This window comes from Melanostigma gelatinosum (genome assembly GCF_949748355.1).
Source record: "Melanostigma gelatinosum genome assembly, chromosome: 15".
In the NCBI taxonomy this organism is placed as follows: domain Eukaryota; kingdom Metazoa; phylum Chordata; class Actinopteri; order Perciformes; family Zoarcidae; genus Melanostigma; species Melanostigma gelatinosum.
The window spans coordinates 3,604,884-3,630,669 of NC_136648.1; the positions used below are offsets into that span (position 1 = coordinate 3,604,884).

At 44.6% G+C, this 25,786-nt stretch overlaps 1 protein-coding gene across 3 annotated transcripts; it reads left to right on the plus strand.

Annotated features, from left to right (window-relative positions):
- The first annotated feature begins 285 nt into the window (after positions 1 to 285).
- LOC306789232 (enhancer of polycomb homolog 1-like) lies at positions 286 to 24,815 on the plus strand. 3 transcript variants are annotated; one of them, XM_079285066.1, is made up of 15 exons: positions 291 to 431; positions 2,513 to 2,582; positions 12,823 to 12,982; positions 14,866 to 15,011; positions 15,133 to 15,339; positions 16,886 to 17,034; positions 17,129 to 17,276; positions 17,583 to 17,747; positions 17,905 to 17,994; positions 18,366 to 18,514; positions 18,638 to 19,044; positions 21,165 to 21,286; positions 21,364 to 21,502; positions 22,244 to 22,583; positions 23,344 to 24,815. In XM_079285066.1, exons 3-15 carry the CDS (start codon positions 12,883 to 12,885, stop codon positions 23,414 to 23,416), a joined length of 2,235 nt encoding a protein of 744 aa, XP_079141192.1. In that variant the 5' UTR covers positions 291 to 431; positions 2,513 to 2,582; positions 12,823 to 12,882; the 3' UTR covers positions 23,417 to 24,815. The 3 variants fall into 3 exon arrangements, with proteins under 3 accessions (XP_079141191.1, XP_079141192.1, XP_079141190.1); XM_079285065.1 differs by lacking the exon at positions 2,513 to 2,582 and having other exon boundaries at positions 286 to 431; XM_079285064.1 differs by lacking the exons at positions 291 to 431; positions 2,513 to 2,582 and adding an exon at positions 3,961 to 4,351.
- The last annotated feature ends 971 nt before the right edge of the window (positions 24,816 to 25,786 follow it).

Consider the following 25,786-nt stretch of genomic DNA (forward strand, 5'->3'; position numbering starts at 1 on the left):
CGAAAAGCCTCATCGTAGCTGTCAGCCAATCACGTCGCGTTCCATCCCCTGTAGAACGTGACGACATGAGCACACAGGTGATTGGTGGCTTCGGTCGTCCAATCACAGGCCGCGTTTTACAGCAAAGTTGTTAACCCCCAACAGTAGCACTTTGGTGTCCACCTCTCTAGTTCCAAGCCTGCTTTGCATTGTCAGGAAAACGTCGACAAAACGCTTTTTTGACGAGGTGGACGTTAAAAGGAGCGGACACCGGACAACCGTTTGTTTTTATTTATGTATCATAGTCGAAGAAGTAGCCGCGGCTACCGTTCACGTTAGTTGTGTCTCTAGCTGCGTCGTGTTGCGTTTCTTCTTCTTTATTTTAACTTGTAGAAATGTTGCCCGTTTTTCTTTTAAAATCCTCCAAACGTTGATCCAAAATGATCCATTCGGTGAGTATTTTTTTTCTTGTAATGTTTTTTTCTGTAACTTGAATCGATGGTCGCTGGAAAAAAAGAAAAGGCCCCATCGTGAATAGTGTTTAGTGGCATCAGATGATTTCATGCACGCGATCAGATTCCTGGTCAGCTGGATGCGATTCAGCACTAAAAACATCCAAAGTTCCTCATCACTCGTGATATCGACCGATTTAAGCCTAAATAATGTGTTTTAATGCATCAAAACATGAATCTAGTTCACTAGTTGTTACGTTAGAATGTCTGTGATCTAGGTATCAAGGAGAGAGGAAACAAGGTGAGGAGTTGAGGACTGCTTCAGAGATTATTTGTGTTATAATTTCCCCCAATACGGTTCCTCATCTTTGGTTGGAAATGTGTATAACATTGTTGGATCAGAGGCTTAGGGTGTGTGGCTAAACAGTGCCAGGCAGTCCCTGTGGTCGGCCGGGGAACTGCTTGATGTCTTGCTTGGCCCTGGTCTTGCCTGGTCCTGGTTTTGCTTGACCCTGGTCTTTACTGTTCCTGGTCTTGCCTGGTCCTGGTCTTGCTTGTTCCTGGTCTTGCCGGGCCCTGGTCATGCTCTAGCCTGTTCTTGCCTGGCCCTGCTCTTGCCTATCCCTGGTCTTGCTTGGCCCTGGTCTTACCTGGTCCTGCATCCCTCATATCCTGCATTATTTACAGTAACCCACAGTAGGTCCTCTCCCTACATGGACTCATAAAAGGGGCATAAGACTCATACTAAACATTGGAAGACATCCATCCACTAGTTCATCCTGGCTCATGTCATGTTTGCGAGGACACTCGCCTGACTTTTTAAATATTAGTCGTTAGGCTGGTAATTACAGCATGTCCATACACAGTACAGCTTAATATCAGTGTAAGTAAAGGGGGAACAAACCTCTAACATGACAAGTTACATTTTCAATAAAGCCGGCATCAATATTAAAGTGACTGCATTTATATCAATGCTCCAATGGCACAGACTGTAGCAGACATGTTGATTCTTGACAGTGACATCATCCAAACATCAAGGTGCTCACCTACCAGACAGCTCAGGTAAAAGGTTTAAAGACGGAATGCCTCACAATATCGCTGATGCTGCTGTATTGATGATGTATCACAAGTACGGTTAGCATGAGACATTCTGAGGGATCAGTGATATGGACTAAAGTATCTATAAATGACTCGTTAATAATAACATTTGAATTATTCTCTTGGGGTTTCATTTTCTTCCGCCTTCATGATGAAAACGCTGCTTTGCATAATGGAAATCCGTCCTGATAACGAATAATAAACACCAGGAACGGTCACTTTGGGGACAGGTGACAGGTGAATTGTTAGGAAATGTATGTCGGCAGGTTCCGATTGAAATTTTAAGACTCCGAGACCTCGAGCAGCACTGGGTTTGTTACTAGAGTTCCCCTTTTACTCTACACATATTATACTCTACAGCCACATCAGGGACTCAACCCAAACGTTAGCGTTGGCCTGCTAACATGCTCACAATGTCAATGCTAACATGCTGTGTTCACTGTTCTAGCTCGGTGTGGTAGCACGCTAACATTCACTAATGGAGTGCTGCAGGAGTGAGTCCTGAAACCTGGAAATGAGTTTGAATTGTTGCACTTCTGGTTCCCTCGTCTCAAAGTCAATGGGTGTTTTTTAAAATGGGTTTTCAGAAATAAGTCGATAAGAAGATTATGGTGGAAGTTTAAGTGACAATGGAGTCAGTTACTGGTGATTCCAAACAAAATAAATCAGCATCAGGTGAATTGCCTGAACACAACAGTCCCTTTAGTGATGCCCATGAATCCAGCCAGGTGTGGTCGTTGGAGGGTTCGACCAATGCGGACAATTATAATCAGCTGGTGGACGAGATGCTTCTACTTTGCTCCACCCAGACGACCCTCTCTCCTAAACCTCTTTAGTCAACAAGTGAAAAGTCTAAGTTCAGTTTGACTCGCTGGTTTGTCTTTTCCTTTGTTCTCAAAATGTCTTTTTTAAAGCGTTGTTTCTTTTTAAAGTGCAGAGTTTTGGGCTAAATGTTCTTGTTGCGTTTCTCAATTGGCTCCCAGGTCCTCATGATGGATTTAATGATGAGAAGAGAACCCCGGTTCCCCTGGGTTAACCTCATGTCATCAACAGGTAAGGTGTTCTAATGATTGTGAAATGTTATTAATTAGCACTCTACATGTACTCTTTAGCTGAACCATCAGTTCTCAATCCCCCAAATGCAAGGAGGGTCTGCTGGAGCCTCACACACTGAATAATACACATGCTCGTGGAACCGCACAGTGTTGTTTTGAATGCAAATATTGAGCTTGTGGTTTGTTGCAGTGTGTCTGTGCTCTGAATTCAAACATGTTGGTAGTCTGATCTTTTGACTGTCGGACCAGAAGAGGGCGACATTGTTCAGGTGTTGGAACATGTCGCCATAAAGCGTTTCACCTGGAATAAAGTTTTTATTAAGTGGGCTGTTAAAGGATCACCAGTGATTGGTGAGGTTCAGTGGATCTGGACAGCAGCAGCAGTTACTTCTGAGGTAGTTCAGGCATTGCCCGGAGTGGATCGTGTGGAATGTGTCTTGTTCCCCTGATAAGGGATTTGTTGCTCAAGCTTAAAACCAACCACTATAAAATAAACCTTCAGAGTAATGTATTGTGGTAGAATTTAAAATAATAATCATCTGGGATTTAATTAGAACTTTTTTTACGAGGGTAGTTGATACTGTATTTCCTGAGGGGAGCCTGTTTTATCAATAAACAAGTTAAAACTACTTTTAATATTCTCTATAATATCAATGCATGACTAAACAGAAAAGTTATACAACTGTATACTCGAGCTTTGATTTCTCATGATTTGAGGTCTGGTACAAACAAACCATGATTTAACAGACAATTAAAAATGAAATATGGACTGCAAAGTCAATAAATGTATAATATTAATTATCAACACTACATTTTTAATAATTAATACCATTGATCTAATCATTGAGTGCTGGAAATTTTACAAAATCTCATGACATTAATTATAACTTTATTTTTTGTTGTACACGAATAAATTGACTCGTCTGTTTTGGTATATTTATTTATTATTAATGATTTTTGTTTTTTTCTTACTTTTTAAATTTTCTATTCTGTATTTTTATTTTTCATAATCCATTATTCAGTTTTAAAAAAATGATTAGTAATTGAATATAAGTTATACGTTTGCTTTTTTAACATTTTCTATTAAGTATTTTATTTTTCACAATCAATTTTTTTTCATTTGCAATATATGTGAATATATATTTCTCCCATGCCTAACGTTAATATAAATAATGTACGTGCATGTGTGGAGAGAGGAGTTAAGTTTGCGATAATAAAACGACCCCCTTCCCCCCACACCCCCGCAACGCGCAAGCGCTCGGGATCGTGTGGGAATGGTCGGTCCGCGAACTGGGGGTTGGACCGCTCCGAGCGAAACTAGAGCAAAAGAGTTTTAAATGTCCGCCATGTTGTCCATGGCGCACTGAACCAAACGATAAGGGGAGAGCGGAGCGTCGGAAAAAAAACAGTCCGAGAGAGAGCGACCAAGATCCGGGCCTTTTCCTCTCTGCTCCGTTTTGGCGACGCCCTAAAATACCAAGCTACAACAATCCAACCGTTAGAACAAGAGATATAACCGCACCAGAAACATCAATGAAAGCGCCACTCGGTACCGTTTTGAGTAGTGGGAGATCCGATAGATTTATATTGCATCTCGAATTGTGAGGGATTAAAATGAGTAAACTGTCGTTTCGGGCACGGGCGCTGGACGCTTCCAAACCGCTACCCGTCTTCCGTTGTGAGGATTTACCCGACCTACACGAATATGCGTCCATTAACCGGGCCGTGCCACAGATGCCTACGGGGATGGAGAAAGAAGAGGAATCGGTATGCTTTTCTAACCGTCCGGAGTTGTGGAAAAATACATGCTTTTGGTGTATTTTTTTATTTTGGCGTCCCTCTTCTTTTTTTCTTTTTTTTTCTCCTGCGCAAGCTTTCACAAAATGGCCGACAATTTTTCTCAGGAGAAACACGACGGCTTTCTGTTGTAAAGGGCTGTTATGTGTGACTGTGGTTTAACGTTTGGGTCACACGGGGATCCGTTGTCTTTATGTGATACAATTACCCGATTTCTCCGGTTTATTTGTGTGTGAGGTGGCTTTTCTGAGTACAAAGGAGTCACGTGACTTCGGCAATTCCGACATTTTGTGTCTGTCTTGTCAGGACTGGGGGCCTTTTTATTTTGGCGTAATTGCGAAGGACCAGGGCAAGGGGGCACTGGCGGGTTCCTTTTTTGATTGTATGTGGCAGAAATGTCAACACACTGCTGCCGCAATGCATTGAGGGGGAAAAAACACCCCGGCCTCTTGTCGTCTTGTATGTTTTTGTGGGTGTATTTGCTCACATTATTGCTTTATTGTGACATGATTTAGACATTTATCACTTCAGTTCAGGCTCTCACAGTTGGTTACAGTTAGTTAGCTATTACCACTTTGTCAGCCAATGTGTTACAGCCCTCCATGTTTGTTTTGTTTTGTAATGGAGGCTGTGATCATTAACTGTCTTTTGTATAATGCAGCTGTTGTCATGCAGGTATTGCAACCGTTGTTTGAACAGTGAACCATATTAGTATTTAATCTCAGTCTTACATCCACTTATCTGGAGATATTCCTCACTATATATCGACTTGTGTTGACATTCTAGATGTGGTCACTCCTGGGAACAGGTGGTTTGTGTTATTGTGACCGCAATAACCGTATCTCTGGTTTTCCTACTGTTGAACATTGAATCACACCCACAAACTAAAATCTTCCTGGGCTTGTGTATGTTTTCAAATGAACAAATTTGTCCCTTACCGGAAGCCTTGTATTAACATGCCAGTTTATTTGGCTGGAGAGAGAGTGATGTTTTCAGGGATGCATTAGCCACTAGAGGCAGGTAAATAAACATTAAGTGTGATTCCTGCTCTTAGTAGTTGTGGTTATCTTCAGGACTTAAGGAGTTGTTTATAAACTAGATACACCGTAGGAAATTCTATACATTTCGTTTATTAGACAGCTGCCTCTTATTCTTGCTCCTCTAAGCAGGATATCGGCTTCTCCCAGCAGTCTTGACTGATGTTTAAATATAAAGGCATACGGTGGCTATCGCTCCAGACGTCCCTGGTGGATGATACTGTTTTCATTCAGTGTGTTGCAGTCAGCCTGGCTCTCCTCCGGATCGGTGTCAGGGGTTCAGTGTGTCAGATGGCAGTGTGGTGCTCGGGATGAGATGAGGGCAGCAGCAGGAGGAGGGAGGAGGCGCTGCTGGAGGTCTCTCTTATGTAACAGTCATATTATCATAAGAGGTAAACCAAGGCCTGCTGTGTGCCAACCGCTCAGCTGTCTGCTCTCCCGTCCCCCCGTCTAGTGTAAAGCCTAGATGGGAGTATGGTTTTGAATCGTTGTTTTTGCGTTATTGTACTGCAAAACCATCGCTCAGTCCAGCATGTGGTTTAGTAATTTACTGTGTGTGTTTGTGTTTGGCTTGACCGGAGAGCCCGGCACGTGCGGCTTGTTTGTTTTGGGCCCGAACACTTTTGTCTCGTGTTTACATTTGGGTGAAAGTGAGGTCAGTGTCTGCGGCCCTGGTGGGAACCCACAGGGATGTTTTTGGGTTGCCTCTCTGCCAGACAGACACGGGCACTAACCGGGACACACACACACTTTTCTGGCAGCTCCGCCAGTGTGTCAGCAGTGTGTGACCTCGCTGGGTGGGAATGTGGGACACATGTGACCTGTCCAAAGTCTCTGCAGCATGTGTGCCGTGAAACTGAAAGTAACCTTTTTGTCAGCTGTGGGAAATAAACACCGGCCTCCAGACAGGCTCTTGAATCTAACCCAACATTTATAGACGAGCCTCGGCTGGATAAGACTCCTTGGGATGGTCCCCGTTTGTGAGTAATCTGTTTCCCTTCATTGTTATGCAACAGTGGGCCCGTGCTCAAGGTTTGAGGGGAAAAATACGAAACCATATTTTCTTATCTTGGTTTACCAGCAGTATTGTGTAATGGAAAAGTTTCTCAATTCATGCTCTGCAACTCCGTGCTGAGCTTAGCGCATTCTAGCGTTTGATTTTTATATCCCAGTTACACACCGCACGTTCAAAACCACCCGCTCCCACGCGGTGCATCCAAACCGCTCTGTAATACAACCACGCGTCCCTCGGCGGCCTTAAGCCGACCGGTCCCTGCGGCGGGCCGTCATGTTAAGAGGCATTTACGGTGTCTGGGAAAAGGTGGAGGAGGCTCTGGCTGCCTCAGCCGACTCGACAGTGATGGATGTGGTCATTTTAAAAGGCTATTTCTAGTCTCTCGCTCGCTCGCTCGCTCTCGCTGTGTGTGCACCGGCTAATGCTCTGTATTCTGACTGTTCACCTCAATTTAAGTCAGTTTTATTCTCCGGCAAATAGCAGAAAGTAAACAAACGCATTGCGTGATTAGATTTGGCAACAAACATGTTTTTTGCGCGATGTTTGCGTTGTTTTTTTCCCCCTCAATTGTGGAGAGGTTTGAGGACGTTGATGCGGAAGTTTAGGGGTTTGCCGTGGGGAGTGATTTTGGTGGGACTGCGAGAGGAACATAAAGGTTCTGCAAGCGTACTTGCACAGACGGGGGGGGGGGGGGGGTCACAGTAAATGCTGCACTTGAATGTGTTCAGAGTGTCGTGTGGAGGAGCCTGAGGGAAGCGCTGAGAATAAAACGACTTCGTCCTCGGGACAGATTGCTGGAGCTCACGAAGCTATGAACGTAAAGTAGGAATCACTTGCCTCTGGTGTGACATGCTGTGTAGAATATTAAACTCTGCCGCCAAACTCCCGGGCCACATGGTGTACTGTTGATGAACACAGGACACAATATAAAGAGACGGATACAGAAAGTGTTAGATTGATGGTAGACTGAAGGTCACACGTCATAAAGTTTACTTTTCTGCTTCTCTGTTTTTTGCAAAATAGGGTAAAAATCTAAATAGTTTTCATATTGTGACGTACTTATTATGATTGGAGAAACCGGCTGATCGCCCGTGACCGCTGACAAACCGATTGGTCTCATATTTACGAATTTTTGGGGTTGCAAACGAACACAATTATGAGACGCTTTATTACTTCATGCGACTGCAAGTCCAAAATAAGCTGTGGAGGAACAACCGTAAGACTTTTGGAACAACTAAATGAACCGCCTGAACCCCGAGCTGTTTCTCTCACTGTGACCTGCTCCTTTCTGGAATAATCATCATGTAGCAAGAGCTCAAAAAACCAATGGAACATTTTGCCATGTGCCAACAAGTATGACTGAGTTTTTGCACTAATAGCCTTTTTAAGCCCTCTCCTCTCCGCTCTGCGTTCAGCCGCCTGCAGTTCAGTCAAAGATTCAGAGTTTGTCATTGTTGGTCTCAGCCGAGTCACTGCTGGTTTCCCATGATGAGAAGCGCAGAATTAATAATTACACAGGACCTGGTTAGTGCAAACTGTTGATTTTGGATACAGCAACGTGATTCTGATGAAATATCACAATTTAAGTTTAGTTGCTTGTCCTGACTCAAGCGTTTCTCACACATGATGTGCTTAAGGACCGTCGGAAAGTTGAAAATCGACCAATAATGTTTGTTTTTACAGTGTCTGGCTATTTATAAATGGTGACATTTTGACAATTTATACAACAAAAAAAGAACATTCTTTACAAACCCAACAGGTTTCGGGGTTCAGAGGGTTCAAATATTGTATTATAATTCATTCCCATGCATGTTGCTCAGAGTAATGGTAGTGAGATAAACAACTGACGTTAATGGACCTTGCATTGATTTACATTATGACGCGTTCAAGCTCTGTCGGTAAAAATGAGTACTGGGTAAATTATAACGTAGTCATGGCGTGTTCTGATGTTAACTTGAATAAATACAATAGTTTAAAGATGTTTTCACACCAGCATAGAATAGATATTGGAGAGAATCCACCTGTTGAACGTTAACTCAAAGCAGCGAATAAAACATATTAAAAACTACGGTACTGATGCCAAGATCAGTTTTCAACCAAAGCAAGTGATTAAATATAAATTCTACTTTCTGAGAAACGACACACTGATGAAACTCAGTGAAAACAGTTTGTCTTCATCATGCAGGACCAAGAGAAGCTTAACCTAAAACTAAAATCCAGCCGACTTCAAGAACTGACTTATAAAGTCAGCTGACAGTAATGTCACAGGAATGTATGTTGATCTACGAGGCCGCTCGGTCAACCGGACCTTTGCCGTGAAGTTCCAGTTATAGAGTTGGCAATCTTCAAAAAAAGACTGTCAACATACTGGTAGCTTGACAGCTGTCAATGGCCGTCAATGGCCGTGTTGTTGGTTTGCTGTCATCATAAGAGGCCTGAAGGGACAGCCGTTGTCTTGTGGAGCTCGTGCTGATGGCTACTCTCATCAGAAAAGAGTCGGCAACTCGGGGATGTTTTCTTACAAGCTTCTCACGATTATCAGCCCTTGGTTTAAATGCATATATTCTACTGTTATCAGGACACGGTGCTACTATAGTGCTGGTCTGTTATAGCTCTGGACTGTCCAGATCTGTATGCTAACCCTATTGCATACAGTTGTATACTTCTGTATACATTATTAATCTGTGTTTAATTCCAGTTGTTGGATTAACAGGAAGTTTGACATCTGTGTGATGAGGCACCTTGATATTTGCGATTCAGACACGAGCTGTAGTATCTTGCAGTAGCGCTGGTGGGCTTTGGATGTGGGTGGTTTGTATATTGTCGATATTAAGGCGATTTTAACTAACTTACTATTAGAACTAAGATGTAATCTAGAATCTGGTCGAGCGGCATGTCCGCCCACTGAGCCCTGATAATCGGCACAAGGGAATTTATGATCCTGAAGTACAAACCAGTTTACCGGTTTCCTTAAATCTGACGGCTCGTCTCTGTTCTCCATTGTCCTGCTCACCTAAGCTTTGCTCTGCGCTCCATTAATGTGGTTAACGTTATGCATATACATGTTATAGTTTATCATTATTACAGTCAGCTTTGATTAGAAGGTTTTCAAATGACGCTTCGAAAGTAAAAGTAAAATATGATTTTGGTTTTTACGTTGGTTATGTAAATGTTGTTATGGTGCGGTTATAGTGCTGCTAGACCGCCTGTTGATACAGGTGTGTGCCTGCTGGTGTAAGTAGGGCAGTTTGTTTACCTCAGCAAAAATGTTGTTTTTGAAACGCCAACAAATATGGATTAAAGCAGTAAGTTTGTTCGATAAGAACACGTTGTGAACTTGGAAATGAATACATGCACGCGATGTTTCTTCAAGTTATTAATACTTTGAATGTCAATATCAAACTATTCAGTACAGCCTAGTTAAGGATATTAAAGATAATAGCCTAATATTAAACGGACCATGCAGCTGTGATATTGTTGCAACAAGACTTTTGAAATGAAGACTTTGCATGAATTAAGGAGACATTGCTATTACATAAATGAAACCACTCTTTTTATGAAAGTTTCATCAGGTAACCTATACTATATTGCTTGTATTTATTTGAGAGATGCCAATAGTACCATCAGATGTTGATCCTGAGCCCCTCCGTTGTCCTCTGGGGATCTTGTTGCCCGTCGGCGACGTCGAATCACCACGATATGAAAATAGAAACGATCCCCCGACCCTGAATTGAGTTTTTTGGGGAGTCGCAGCTTGAGGTGAACCTGACAAACTTCATGGAGTTAAGAATCAAACTCAGACTGAGCGTCGACTGCACATGTTGAATCCCAATGAAGCTATTCAATGCTAGTGGATGTAGCATATCAGCCTACAAGATGTGTATGTTGGACTCACTTTTAGTGCTTTGTTTTGCAGTTTTCTGTGGAAAAAGACCAAGTCATTCACATTCTTTTTGACTCACTCACTGTGTCTAGCTTCCCCCCCCTCACTACTCCCCTGTGTCTCGACGGCCTCGGGAGAAACAATAAACACACCCCTCCTCCACCCGAGAGCTGCAGCACGCTGCCTTGTTGACAGACGGCCTGCCAGCGGCTCTGGGCCAAAGGCTCTACTACTACTACGATCACACGAGCTGTCCGCCAGCAAACCAGTTAGTCAGCCAGACATCCAGCCCGTCTGTCTGCCTTCCCTCCGGCACATTACCCGTCAACGGCCTGTCAGTGGCGGGCTCTCGTCACACTTGTGGCGGGTAAATGAGACCGACATGAGTTGTGATCGGTTTAGTTTATTGGATGGATTTGTTTGTTGCAGACCTTTTTGTAAAGATTTGGCTTTTGCTTTTCTGAAGGACCAACAACTTGGGTCCATTGTTTTCTAAATCTTATTGTGGATATTGAGACGGCAAAATGAAACTTGGTTGCCACCAGTGTTTCTGGGAGAAAGAGAGAAATGTACTCTTCAGCAGTTTCTGTTGGGATTCCTGATAAAAACATCAGCTGTTTAATGCGTCAAAATCATTTACTCATTCACAGCTGTGTCTTTTAGATGACGAGTGACATCCAATCATATCTATGCAGGTCTACAGCATATCCTCGTCAATACCGGATTATTGAAGCTGTCGATATTTTGGAGTTTAAAAGTCAAATAATGACATATCAACCAATCGTGACTTATTTTTAACAAACTCGTAACATAAACAAACACCTATTTGTTCCCATGTAGATTAGTGCTGTTCTTTCTCAGATTGTGACCCAGAGACATACCAAGCAAGACGGTTAACAGTTGGAGAAAAATATTTGTTGGTGACAAACTGTGACGGCAACGCTGGTATTGTTGTCTGTGTCTTATAAGTCAAAATGTGGTCATTGAGACACCTGTTGTAGTTGGACGTGGATGCTTGAGGACGGTACTCGGACCAGCAACGCCGCCCAACTGACGCCCTTGCTTGATTTGCATGTTGTCAGACGGTGTCTAGTTTCCGTACTCTAGTTTGTGGAGACTTGGCAGACGTGTAAGCGGTGACCAATTTACTAGCCTGGATGATCTGTGTCATTCTGCCGCTTTGCGCACCGGTATATAGGCCGCACCAGCCGATTTTTTTTAAAGAAAAAAGAAGTTGTACATAGATAAGCCGCACTGGTCTATAAGCCGCAGGTGTCCCCGTTGAACAGCAAGATGCTTTCAACCACTAAAGTTGTCTTCTTCTATGAACATCATAACATGTCGCTAGCTTCTAAGCTAATTTTAACATTACGGCCAATGGGGAAATGCTAACCGCGATTAGCATTGGCGAATATAGTGAATATAATATATATTCGTACATCTTTTCATGCAGACATACTTACAGACTAAGGTCTCTCAAGGCTACCAAACTGAAGAAGTAAAACGAAGCAGCGTGTCTTCTCATTAGAATCTAAAAGCAACGAGGCAATAACTTGGTGCTCTTAGCTCATCTTGGTTTGCAATATAACTCTGCTGTCCGGAGTCTGCATTTGGGTCCTTGAACACACCACATCATGTACCGGTACCTTCATGGCGGAATGGCTGAGATAAAGCAGACTATCATCATACCAGCCATTGTAAACACAATTATACATGAACTAAGGTCATATCTAGAAGATTTGCCACAATTGTGAAAAAGCTGATCTTCTCATGCAGCGTGTCGACGTTGCTCATAGTTCTGAATAGCATTTACGGCTAACTGGCTTGGCCAGTTGCTGCTAGCACAACAGCTATTCAGAGCTATGAGCAACAACAGTTATTGCCTCATTGCTTTTCGTTTGGTAGCCGTGAGAGACCTTAGTCTGTAATGCAAGTATGTCTGCATGAAAAGATGTACAAAGATATATTATATATTCGCTAATGCTAATCGCGGTTAGCATTTCCCCATTGGCCGTAATGTTAACATTAGCTTAGAAGCTAGCGAATCGGACAAGGACTGTTAAAAGCATCTTGCTGTTCAACCTTTTTTGTTAACACTCCGTGAGAGGTAGGTTAAAGGTACTTCATCCATATTGTAGCGACCCTGTCAGTAACAGCTGGTAGCAACTGTTCTGTGTCGGGAGCTAGTAAATGTTGTGTTAGACCGGAACCGGAAGTTGCGGTTGTTGTGGTGGAGAAAAGCTACGGGAAAATCCGTATATCAAGCGCACCGGACTATAAGCCGACGCCTCAAAGCTCCGAAAAGTACGGTAATAATGTTCGTCACTAGAATGAGAACAGCCGGTCCACCTTAAAGGGACAGCCCACCCCAAAGTGAGCCTGAGCCAAAGTTACCTTTCACTGCGCTGCTGCGTCCTCAGCTGCAACATGTGGTCACCTATATGACCAACACATGAGAGGGCTGAAGTGGTTCAGGTGTCTCACCCCCCGTCTCTTGTCTCTGCAGGAACACCATCTCCAGCGGGCCATCTCGGCGCAGCAGGTGTACGGCGAGAAGCGAGACAACATGGTCATCCCGGTGCCCGAGGCGGAGAGCGACATCACCTACTACGAATCCCTCTACCCCGGGGAGTTCAAGATGCCAAAGCAGCTCATTCACATACAGCGTGAGTGGGCTTCTCTGATAACCAATCTGTGACGCTGAAAGAGGAGAGGATGAGCTCCATGCAACAGATTAGGAACCTCGGTCGTTTCCTTGGGTCGTATTTGTGGTTCCTTCGATTGTTTTGAATGCATGAAGGGACACGTTGATCAAAATGATCATTCACGAGGAGAATATTCCACATTCGTGTGTTTTATTTGTAAACATCATTAGACGCTTATCATTTCAGTGGATTAAGTTTTGGACTATAAAGCAGAGTATAGAGAGTTTAACTGTGACTGAAAGAAGAAGGTGGCTATTTCCTGGTGTTGTGCTGTCTTTTTGTCTCTGTGTGAGTGTGCACTTAACGCAGCTGCACATTTGCCGTCATTTCATAAGGTGACAGTTGACAAATGCAGCACATCATCAAGTTTCTGCAGAAAATAATTGAGCTAGAAAATGGGAAGACTTTTCCAAAATTCGCCGACTTTAAGATGACGCAGCGACTCCTCCGGTCTGCACATTGTTTTGCTCTCCGATTGTGAGCACAGCAGCTGTGCGTGTCTGGTTTAGAAGCTGGTTTCATTTGATTTCGGCAAAGTTTTCATGTGGTTTGACACGACTGATCACTGAGGCTCGAGACAAATCTAGAAGACTTGTACGATAATGTGTCTGGTCGGTCTGAGCTGCTGGGTTGGATGAGACTGAATGTACCAAACGTCACACAACAAAATACACATTCTATATACAGTTTGTTACGTCTAGTCAGTCCTGGAGGGTTAAATCTGCTGTCTTATGCCTGATAATCATCTCGTGTGTTGCTGGGTGGGCTGTACTCTTAAGGCAATTATTTATTCCAGGTAAGTGTGAGAACATTAGTCCCGTGTAGTGTAATGAATATATTCCATCGTTCCTCAGAAAGGACCTGCATCGGGTTTCTCTTGTTTTTGTCTGGGATGCTGCAGGTCACAGTTTGCTGAGTGACTCAGACAAATACATTGTGTAGAAACTAAACGGTGGCGTCTGACGTGAAACAGTCTATAAATGTGACTCGTTATGTTCCTCTGAACACGTCAGCGTTTCATTGCATTAGTTTACATCTTTATTCAGCAATATAGAACTGTTTCTTAATCTTCAGTTTCTCTCAGCTGCTGCAGCTGTTTTTTAGTTAATTTTTAAACCATTTGTGCAGTTTGTTATACGGTGCGGTGTTTAAATCACTGGGTTCAGGCTGCACATTAAGCTATTTAAAAATGCACATTTATTCTGTCTCATTGTGTGTGGTAGTGGGACAATCTGGTCAATATCTGTAAGTTTGTTTAAATCTTACTCCTAGATTTGTTTCATGTAGTTGTGTAGGACGGGGTTTGATGTGTTGTGGTCTTTGGTACACAGCAGTGTTAAGAACTGTCATTAAAAGACCTAAATACTCATTAAATGATGATGAATTGTAGATGTGGACTGCTGTGGTGGGCTCAGTGATCTTGACGGTACATGTTATGTATATCTGACATAAAAGAGTCAGTAACTGTAACTGTCGGTGTGAGAAGGAACCATCTGTTTATCTTTTAAAATCCGTCTTGTTAAATCATGACGGTGAATTGTGAGTTATGAGATTCGCTGTCGGCTGCACACAGACGTAAAAGTTAAAGTTCATAGTTAGTTTTTGATATATTTCTGCGTTCTGCGGTCGCAACAAATGCTTTTCTGAATATGGAGATTACAAAAGCGGAATTTAAAAAACGGGCCAGTGTGGCATTGCATTTTAAGAACACAGACACGTGTTTGAGTTATTTTATTCTTTATAATCAGATTACAACCTTAGGTTTTGCGTTGGTCACAGATCTGCAGTGTTCCATAGCCCGTAGACTCCTCCTCATCCTTCCTTGTTTCCTTTCCTCGCTGCAGCTTTCAGCTTGGACACAGAGCAGCCCGACTACGACCTCGACTCGGAAGACGATGCGTTTGTCAACAAGCTGAAGAAGAAGATGGAGATCAGCTTCCTGCAGTTTGAGGAGATGATTGACCGGCTGGAGAAAGGCAGTGGGCAGCAGGTCGGTGTGCTGGTAGCGCAAGTTTGAACCCATTTATGGAAACATGCCCATGCAGGTGTTGAAATAGCGGATCAGTCAGTTATTCATCACAAATGTAACTCGAGTCTGTATCTTCTTCCAGGCGGTGAGCCTTCCGGAGGCCAAACTGCTGCTGAAGGAGGACGACGAGCTCATCAAGGAGGTCTTCGACTACTGGAGCCGCAAGAGGAAAACCAGCCGGGCCAACTGTCTCCTCCCCAACGTCAAGCATGAGAAGCGGGACGGCTCCAGCACCAGCGATCCCTACGTGGCCTTCCGGCGGCGCACCGAGAAGATGCAGACCAGGAAGGTGGGTAGTGTTCACGCTCTGGGTCTTTATGGGCAGTCTGTGATCCTCGTGTTGGTGGTTGGATTCGTTTTGTTTCAGGCTGAAATGTCTCTCGTTGGGCGTTTCCTTGTGCAGCAGGAAGTGTTATTAGTGACCACATCTGTGGAGGGAATAATGCGTTTTTAAAAACCTTTATTACAGGAAATGCCTCCCCATGTTTGACGGGCTTCCTCTCTCAGTGATAACATTCTGCTGCGTCACCGTCTTTTGTGAAGCTGGATCCGGTTTCGACGTGTTGTAAACGCCTCACAGGCCTCACCCGTGATGTACGCGACTATGTTGATTGTGTTCTCAGTCACTGAACCCGACGGGCTGACAAAAGAGGAATGCTGTCGGACGCCACAACCACGTTCACTCCCAGCTTCACTGAGAGCGTATTGTGTCAGCACAGCTTTCATTAATGCTGTCAGACAACATATGAACAGCAGAAGTGTTTCCCTCTTTGTCTGCTCAACACGCTTCTCTGTGAGATGGTGAAGGAGTAACCGCTGATTATCTTATGGTTCATTGAGAAACGCACTGAAGTCCCTGACGTCAGTCACTTAACAGACCATGACTTTAGATAACAAATACTCCCCAACTAGGGTTGGGTGACGTGATGTGTAATCGGTGACGGTACCGTTTCCAGCGCGGTGTTGATGCTCACGTGGTGTTGTGATATCACAAATCCTTTTACTTTGCAAGGTAACGTGATTTTTGGGCAGTAATCACTCTGTAAATGCAGAGCAAGAGGAGGCATCTCAAGCAGCACAATATGAGGAAGAGCGTCGGTCATATTGCACTGTATGAAGTCAGGCTGCTATTTATTTGCACCTGTTAATCCTCAGACCTGTAACGGTGATCGTTTCTTCCACTTTCAGGGAAATCTACTTTTACCGTTGACTTATGTGAGGCAGTTGTTCTTGTTTGTCTTGTATTTGGAACAATCATACGATCAATTGTGAGAAAGTACAGTTATTTCACTGAATTTACAGGTAATTCACTGTATTGTGATATATGAACCGTAACCGTGATGGAAGGTTTTGTCCGTATCACCATCCTTACTAATTAACCAGATAGTCTGAGAACCGCTGCACCTCTAAAATATCAAACTACTTTAACATGGACTCCAGTGGCCTTTTCTTAAATTGGTGTTACTACACTGCTGAACACTGACTGCTCTCTTCTGAAGGGTGTTTATGCCACCAAGTGGTCATTTGAAGAACGTTAGCCTCGGTGTTAACTTTGTGGTCTTAATAAGCTGTTTGCTTTCATTCAAACAAATGTGATGTTCAAAGGAGTGTTACAAACCTGCCAGATGTTAATTTTCACATTTGAAGCACATTAATTAACATGTAATATATTTAAATGAAGTATTATCATAATAACTGCCGGTTTTCTGAGGCTCACAGCATTACATGAAGTGATTTTTTTTTTAAACATTTTACATCTAATCCTCATGGCCTAAACGTGGCCTTCTGTTCTTCTTCAGTGTTGCTTACATCCATTTTCCTCCTTCACCTCTCAGAACCGTAAGAACGACGAGGCGTCCTACGAGAAGATGCTGAAGCTGCGCAGGGATCTCAGCCGAGCCGTCACCATCCTGGAGATGATCAAGAGGAGGGAGAAGAGCAAGAGAGAGCTGCTGCACCTCACACTGGAGATCTTTGAGAAGAGGTGAGCCTTTGAAACATGGAGACGGTTGATGAGCCGGAGTCTCTTGGTTGGAGGAAAAACGACGAAACTAAATGTTCTTTCTTTTCTGTTGCAGAAACGTCATGTCGGACTACAGCGGGGAGGTCATGGCCGAGGTGTTGGCTGAGCGGGCGCTGGTGAGGCCGCAGATCATTCCCCTGGTCCCAGTCACGAACCAGTACCGACACCAGGACCACATGGACCTCAAGGACTACAAGTGCAAGGTGAGGCTCGGCTTTAACACCAGGGTTCTGACTCTGGACTGTATACATCAGAGAGAGTGTTTATATTTATATAAAAGGACTCTTGTCACATTGTTGTATTTGTACTATTCCTCTCCTGGTGTCAGGCAAGTTCATGTGAATGTTCAGCCACTATAAACAGATGTTCCAGCGAACTTGTAATGCATTTTGAAATGTAATATTTAGAGACGCGTGTGTGCAACATTAATTATGGCCCGTCGTCTCTTCAACGGGTGCTTTTGAGGAGGTCCAACGTCTCATCACTTATCTCTTCTTTCCCCCTTTTAGCCCGAGAAGACAGAAGTTCCCCGACAGAAGAGGAAGTACGAGAAGAAGCAGAAGGCGTTGCCTCTCTCGTCGGGCGCCGCCCACCATCCGGGTCCCGTCGTCTTCAACGCCAAGGACCTCAACCAGTACGACTTCCCGAGCTCGGACGACGAGCCCTTCTCCCAGGTACGAGCACCGCTGCGTGCTCTTTACCTGCACTCTGCCCTTTGTTGTCCTGATCAATCCACTCCAAATTGCGAAACGGCACGAGACAAGTGGGCGGCGCTTCAGTGTTATGAATTCTGCTCTTCCACTGACCTTTAAACCTCTTGTGTGTCCACAGCTGCACTCGGGCTCATCGGAAGCAGAGGAGGAGAACGACCCCGATGGTGCCTTTGCCTTTCGCAGGAAGGCAGGCTGCCAGTACTACGCTGTGAGTACCGTGGCCATCCACACGACGTATTTCAACATCGGCGCATTAGTTTGACTTGATGGTGGGTTTAAGGGGTCGGTATGTCCCAGCAGTGGTGCCCCGAGGCTGTAGATGCATTTAAATGCTCTTTACAGGCTCTGCTTATAACGGGAACAGTTTTCTACGTTGAGTTGTTTTATAAAATGCTGTGAAAGCTTGCAGGAGATATTGATTATTGTAGTTTATAGAACAGCAAAGTATTCAGAGGACGGATTTTAAGTTAATCTCAATATTAAAGTTGTTTAGTTCACACTTTAAACTCAGATTGCTGATGTCAGAGAGCCGAGGTTTTGTACGCAGACGGTGAGAATGAAACGAGTCTTTTGCTGCAGACTCGTCAGGACCGCGTGGGCAGCTGGCCGTGGTGCGGACCCTGGGACGACGGTTCGGCAGAAGCTCGTTTTCGCTACAGTCTCACCACGCTCACCGTGCCGCGGCGCTGCCTCGGCATGGCTCGGCGACGCGTGGGACGAGGCGGCAGGTCTGTTCAATCCTCTGTTTTTTCCGATCACGTGCTCGGCCTCGGTGAATATGTGGCGTGTCCATGGCTTTTGGAATGCCAGACGAATGAGGCTAGTTACCTGACGCTCTCCTCCTCCCTCAGGGTGTTGCTGGACAGGGCGTTCACGGACCACGACAACGTTTTCCACGGACTGGACCCAGAAACGCTCGACCTGCCTCCTACAACTACTTCACGCTCGCCGGCCACCGACAAGTTTGCCAGTACCTCAGAAACAAATACCTCGGACAGAAGTTCCTCCTCCCGCAACTCCTCCCTTTCCTCTCCCTCTTCCACGGACCTCAGTCAGATACTGTTGAATATAAAGTCGTGCCGATGGCGGCACTTTAGACCACGGACACTACCACTACACGAGCTGGACAACGCCCACCCGCTATTCAGGAAGTTGAGTCGAGGCCTGAAGCGACCGATCTCCTCCTCCACAGCCGGAGGTCAGCCGTACGGCTCTCGGCGGCCGGTGAGGGTCGTCGCTGCACCCCCGCCCGTCGCTGGTAGGTGGACCGGCTGCCTTCCAACACACGCATGTCGTCAGACCGACATCTCTGCTTTGATGAATTATGAATGTATTCTTGCAAAAACGGGACACAAACACAGCACTACGCACGACTTGTCTACCAACGCCAGTTTCCTCATCGGTTTTCACTCGGATCCTTCTTCCTGTAGAGTCGTCCCAATGAAAACCGTTGATGAAGTCGAGCTACTTTTGAGCCTTTTTGATGTTAGAATAAGATTCAATTAAATCCCATTTCCTCCTGATTGTGTTGTGAAAACCTGAGCACATGAAAGCAGAACTGTCCGTCGACACGATGCTGCTCTTGGTGTGTTTGGTTGACCTGACCCTGAGCAGGTCTGCTCCTCCAGAGAGTCTTTAGTAACGCGGAACAATTCAGCAAAATCTTAAATTCTGACTATTTTCACTGATATTGAATTTGCAATATTATTCTCACTCTGATTTTCATTTAAAAACATATCATGATATTGGTGTGGTGTTTTGCAGGGAACTGTATCAAAAACATGTTAAGTCGTTAAAATATGACTTGTAAGCCAGGACGTCTCTGCAGCGCGACTATTCATATTAATATGTGAAATTATTAATGGTATTTTGACACATTTCACCATGAACGGATGTTGCGCACTCTGCGATTGGATAATTGCAGTAAGTCTATATTGCGATACAAATCCTCAGCAACTGTCCATGAATCTTTTCGGTCTGCTCACCCGACACGTTCTTCTGTTTGACCTCGATCGAGGCGATCGCTTCCTCCTCGTTTGCTGGGAGTGTCTTTAATTGCAGGACGAGTGTCGGTCATAACCCTCCAGCTGTGCTGTGAACGTTTCTTGTTTTTATTGACTGCGTATTTCATCGGGTGCAGCCGTCGCTTTGCCCCTCCCAGTCCACAAGGTGTCGGTTGGAACTGTGGTTTGATAAATGCATTCATGAGATGCAGAGGAGTCGTTGGTGTGTGGACGAAGAGGCGCGCAGCGCTGAATACAAAGTGAATGCCACAGCTCCCCGCCGGCTTCACTGTGAGGGCATCGATGTCGGATACAAGCACTTCACAGGAGAGGTTTATGTTTTGATGTGGATGGAAACAACCGCGTATTGATGGAATATTTGCCGGCACCATAAAGAAACCGAAGGACGGCGTTGTAATGAAGAGCTTTTCGAGAGAAACTACAGCAGCGGTTAAGCGTCGTAAGCGCTTCTGAATTAATAAGTTGAGTTTTGATTAAAACGAGACGGTGGCAGATTAAATGAAAGCGGTGTGAAGGGTGTTCCAGATGGAGGCGGGGCCAGAGGACGAGCTGTGACTTTCAGATGAGGATGATGATGATGAGTCCTGGATGCTGTGAAGTGGATAACTGAAAGAAAACAATCTATTTTACTGAAGCACAAGGCCACGTTAATACCTAGAAATGTGAGAATAGGACTTCATCATCAATAGAAAGCCAGCGAAGAGACTCCCACGCAGAGTAGAATCTCCACAGCAGGTTCATTGTGAAACCGTGGGGCGCTGTAGTTGAAATGATTGAAACAAGTGGATTTTTGGATTGTCAGGGAAGAACACAAAGTCCACTCTGAATCGTACAGACCTACAGGGGAGTACGAGGCACTGGTTGCACAATGAAATGTGGCTTCATTCTCCAAAAAAACAAATATTCATGACCAGATTTATATTTCATTATTACCCCCCCCCCCCCCCCCCCCAAGAGAGAAACCGTGGCCTCAAACAACCTCGTGCGTCAGTGCTGAGTTCCCCACAGAGCTGGTGCTGAGTTAGAAGAAGCTACGGGAGGTGAATCGCTCGTCCTGTTTCAGAGCCACAGATAGTTTTATTGCTCTGATCCTTCACCACGAGACCGCCGTGTTTCTGAGCCCAAGAGTTGTTTCCAAAAGTAGTCGGGTACTTGAGAAGAATTCATTTTATTCAAACGCAGCACATAAGAGGCAGTTGCGTCTCTAAATCACGCACAAACACACGCACACCGTCTCTGCACCATTTCATAGATTTGTCTCCGAGTCTTCTGTGAAACGAGGCGTTTTTAAAGCGGCGTTTTAAACGTGTGACTCTGATTTCCAGATGCGTAACAGACTCTTTGTGTCCCTCAGCTTTCACAGCCGAACAGTACCAGCAGCATCAGGAGCAGCTGGCCCTGATGCAGAAACAGCAGCTGGAGCAGATCCAGCTGCAACAGCAAGCCAACAGCACCGCCACTACAAACAGCACAAAGGTCGGTTCTGGTCGTTTCGCCCTCGGTTCTGTCTCCTCTCAGAAGACGGACTTTAACCGTCCTCTTCTCTACCACAGGGCCCGGCGAATACGTTGGACCAGGCCAGCGCTCAGTTCGCCGCCTCGGCCCTCGTCACCGCCGACAAGCTGCTGGCTCTCAAAACCAAGGAGGAGCTAGCCCTGGGAGGCGGAGTCAATGGCGTCCTCTCCCCCTCAGGTACGCCGACGCGCTTCAGCGTCAAAGGGAGGCTGTCATTCGATGACGAGAACCTTCTGGCTTCTGTGAATAAAGTGACTTCTTGTCGTTGGGTGTGACCCTCCTCTGTCAACAACAATAATACCAATAGTTGTGAGAATGATGGGAGCTCCACAATATGCCGTCACAATGACTGCTCGAGTAATTATCCTCATTATATTTAATAATGGTCTTTATTTCTCACCAAAGTGTTATTTATAACGACAAATATATAGTTTGTTTTTTTTAATCATGCAAACGCAGAGTAATGGAAAAACTAAAACCAATTAAAATGTAAAGTGCACTTCACCAAAGTGTTGCATTACGGTGACAAAGCAAACAATGAGTCCTAAAAACCCACAATGCATTGCACTGATAACAGCACGAAGCAGACCGAACCAAACCTGCAGCGCTGAACTCCACAAACCACCAGCGACGGCAAGATAACGGAGAAACGTGACAATTTAATTTCCATTTGAGATTATTCTGCAGATGAAAAAGGACCACGGATCCTTTTAAAAAGATAAAACTTAGATAATCATTATTTGTTCCAACAGCTACTTTTTCTTTGATTCTGGTGAAAAGGAATAAATCCAGCTCTTAATACTGTTATACACATTTATAAAGTTAGTACAAATTCAGTACTTCAGGTTTACAAAATACCTAACGAAGAACAGTTGATAATGCAAACCTTCCATCTATAACCCCCCCCCCCCCCCCCAGGTGTCTACAAGGGCTTGCACCTCTTGAGCACAGCGTCCCCCTCCCCGGCTCCACCCACCTCCTTCCCAACACCCGCCTTGCTCCACCCCTGCACCACCAGTAACAACAACGGCACCGCCCACACCGCCACCACCAACTCCGCCGCCACTCAGGTCCTGCTGGGAAACAACAGCCTCCGTCTGGGTGTTCCCACGGGCAAGCGCGTCCACGCCCCCCGGACGCTGAGCGCCGCCATGTCGACATCCGCCTTAAAGCTCGCCCACGCGGCCACCGCAACCGCCAACTGTCAGAAACCCAAGAACGCCACGGCCTCGGCCTCGCCGCTGGACAAAGTGCCCAGGTGAGAGAAACGGGCGACCGTTAACGGGTGACCTGTCTGGATGAATGTCTTGAGCTCTATATCCAGCTGCTGGAGATCCTCCAAAAACAAGAGGCTGTTTAGAGCCTTTGATTAGATTATGAAAGAGTTTATTCTTTATTTCATTGGTGTTGGAGAAAAGGCCTTATATCTGTAGAAGAAAGAGTAAAATGTGTCAAGTTCTATTCCACTGCAGGAACTTGAGGAAATGTAACGTTAGTCACGAGTTCTGCTTGAGAACTGAATTTCAGGCACCGCTCACTGAAAGAAGTTTCAGGTACTTTTTTAAGGAACTGCTGGCAGCGCTGTTGATGTTATGAACTGGTTTACCACCATCAACAAAGACAGAATACACACAGTAAATCATCTACCCAGCAGATGACTCCGTTCAGCTTCATTTAAGGGAAGGAAACGTTCCATTGCAGCAGCAGGAGGGTCTGTAAGAGCCAAAGAGACAAACAATAAGTTTAAAACAAAGCACAGATGTTCCATGTACAGCCATTCAAACAGTAAGCAGACAACAGCATCAGTAATGGCTGCAGACAATGCACGAGTAGTGGAAAGGACCTCTCTAATGCAGAACATCAAAAACCCCTCGCACGGTTCTCCAGAGTTCCGGTTACGAGACGCTCCAGATCAAGTCCCTGCAGTGGGAAACGCTGAAGCTACTTTACTGAAACATCGTTCACTACTTTACAGCTGACCGTGTGTCTTCCTGTCCTGTCTTCTTCTTGTCCCTCAGGGAGAACCACGAACAAGACAAGCCAGCACTGAACAGTCTATCGGAGAACACAGTGGCCATGGAGGTCACGTAGCCTCCCGTACGCAGCACGGGGGGGGGGGGGGGGGCCTCCATCGTTGTTTTTGTTTTAAGGTGCTATGCATCGTTCGTTAGTGGTGACGGAACGAGCACAGCAAAGGCTTCTGGGACTTAATTGCAATGCTCGTCTCGTACAAATTTATTATCCCCCCCGCTCTCAACCCATTTCCCTATTTGTTACTGTTAATAAGAGATCGTATGTAAATTCTTAATATGGCAATTATATGTACAGTACTGCATATTTGTAATACCCCCCACTCCCCCCTTGTTCTTGTATATAACATTACTTGAATACAGAATTGTTCATTTGTGATGTTTTGCACTCGAGATACTGAAAAACAAAAACGACACAAAAAAAAATCAAAATTAAAAAGAGAACGAGACGAACTGGCGAAGTGTGAGCGTTGAACCGCGGCGACGTCGTCATCGGAGCTGCTGTCATCTATTTATTGTGCCGCGTTTACAAAAAGCTTTCTTTATTTCTACGTTCATGTTTCGTTTAAATCAGTTTTTTTTTTTTTTTTTTTTATACACTGTCACCGGTTCCCCGTGCTGTAGTCGGTGTTTAGAGAGATTTTTACAAAAGAAAAGAAACACTCTGTATCTCTTTTTGTATGTTGTGAACACGGCCGTGAGCTCGGCGGGCGTCGCGTTGCGTCCGTGGAGACGTTCACACAGATGGAGGCGGTAGAGGAGGAAGAAGAAGACGTCCGGTGTGGATTAGTTTGTCGGTTAATCGGTTTCCACAAAGCTCTTCCACACATTTAATATTCCTGAGACGAGGGACAAAACAACGGGGACGATGACGACTCTTACCCAGAAGACCTTGCTGCTTCTGACTCATCTAAGCACTATATGATTTACTTTATTGGTTGATGCTGCTTTTGTTTGATTTTCTCAAAGATGACCCCCCCCCCCTATCATTTTTAAAAATATATTTTTGTATCTGTAAATTGTCCTCACAATGAGACTTCATTATTTTGTTACTTGTTGATCTTTAAAAAACTAAGGGAGTATAAAAAAAATGCAGTAACTGACATTATCATTCCAGCTTCTACATAAAAGGAAGAAAACATTAACTGAGAAGAAGAAGAAAGTTTTCTCTACTTTTTAAGAACTCTCCAGAAGGCTGAACGGCCTCTAACTCATCGGGTGCCTTCATTTGGGAAAAAAACAAGAAAAACCCTTTAAAAAAAGTCTCTTCTGTGAAGAGTTTGGTACTGAACAAGGCTACTTGTAGTTTTTCTTTGTCTGTACCACAGTCCCAATGCCCGCTCCAATGGCCCCGTTGATCCATGAGCTTTTGTTTTTGTAGACCCTTCACACACACACACGGGAAGAATCCTCTTGAATTGTCATGAAATGAAATAAAAATCCAGGGCATTATGTTTGCAGCAGCATGTCTCGTCTTTCTTAATGTCCTGAAGGGGACCAGCTCAACACTTTGGCCGTGAACTACACGTTGTTTCCTGCGCGTCAGTGTTCGGGTAACGAAGGATGTGACGGTAGAGGGTGAGCAGAAAAGGACCGTTATTTTTGGGTCATTCAGCTCTCAAGAAGTCCTGATGTTTCACGGGATCCTTCTGATTTATGTTGTGAATTTTACCGAACTAACCGCCGTAGGCTGCGTTCCACCAGCAGACCAGATGTTTCTGCAAACTGTTTTTGTCAAAGCAGTCTCGTGGCTTTGAAGACGAGTTAACCTCTTCATTTACCTGTAGGAAGCTGTCTGACAGGTGAAGGTGTTCTAAATACATAACGTACTCTTAAACTGATCAAGATTTACTTTTTGTTTCTCTAAACTGGGATTTGTAGGTAAAACACTCATCAACCCCACTTAAAAATATCACGAGGTGTATTAACAGTTTTATTAACTTGTGTAAACCACAGAGCTTTTCCAAGGCATCTCACCAAAAACCCATTAAAAATATACAACTTCAAGACGAGGAAACTAGAAGTGCAAAAAGTGCTGACTCGCTTCTTTTAGGACTAAATCCTGCTGCACTCTGTTTTCCCACAAGACAGAATCCATGAAGCTGTCCTGCTTACTGCAGTTCATGACTAATGTCTCCAGATGTAACGCAACTCTGTGACGTCACCTCCTTTCAATGATTATGTTGCTGACTCTATAATATACCGTTTGATTGCCTTAACCTGGTGATAGTTGGCAACAAACGGGGCTCTTGTTTTAAGCTGTGAAGTTGTCTTTAATGTGCATGAATGAATCAGATGGTGCAGTGAATGTAGGTCAATGTTTTCTGTCATGCTCGTTTCGCTGATTCAGTACTTTAACGAGTGCACTGGCTCCCGCTTTCATTGCACGCTGCTGCATTGCAGTCGAGTCGGCTATTAAAGCATGACAGTG

What these genes read in the sequence shown, in the direction of transcription:
- LOC306789232 (XM_079285064.1), top strand. Translation starts at nt 4,199, where the DNA reads ATGAGTAAACTGTCGTTTCGGGCACGGGCGCTGGACGCTTCCAAACCG. An exon ending in ACGACGAGCCCTTCTCCCAG is followed by an intron (nt 17,748 to 17,904) that starts GTACGAGCACCG and finishes GTGTGTCCACAG; the next exon opens with CTGCACTCGGGCTCATCGGA. An exon ending in CGCGTGGGACGAGGCGGCAG is followed by an intron (nt 18,515 to 18,637) that starts GTCTGTTCAATC and finishes CTCCTCCCTCAG; the next exon opens with GGTGTTGCTGGACAGGGCGT.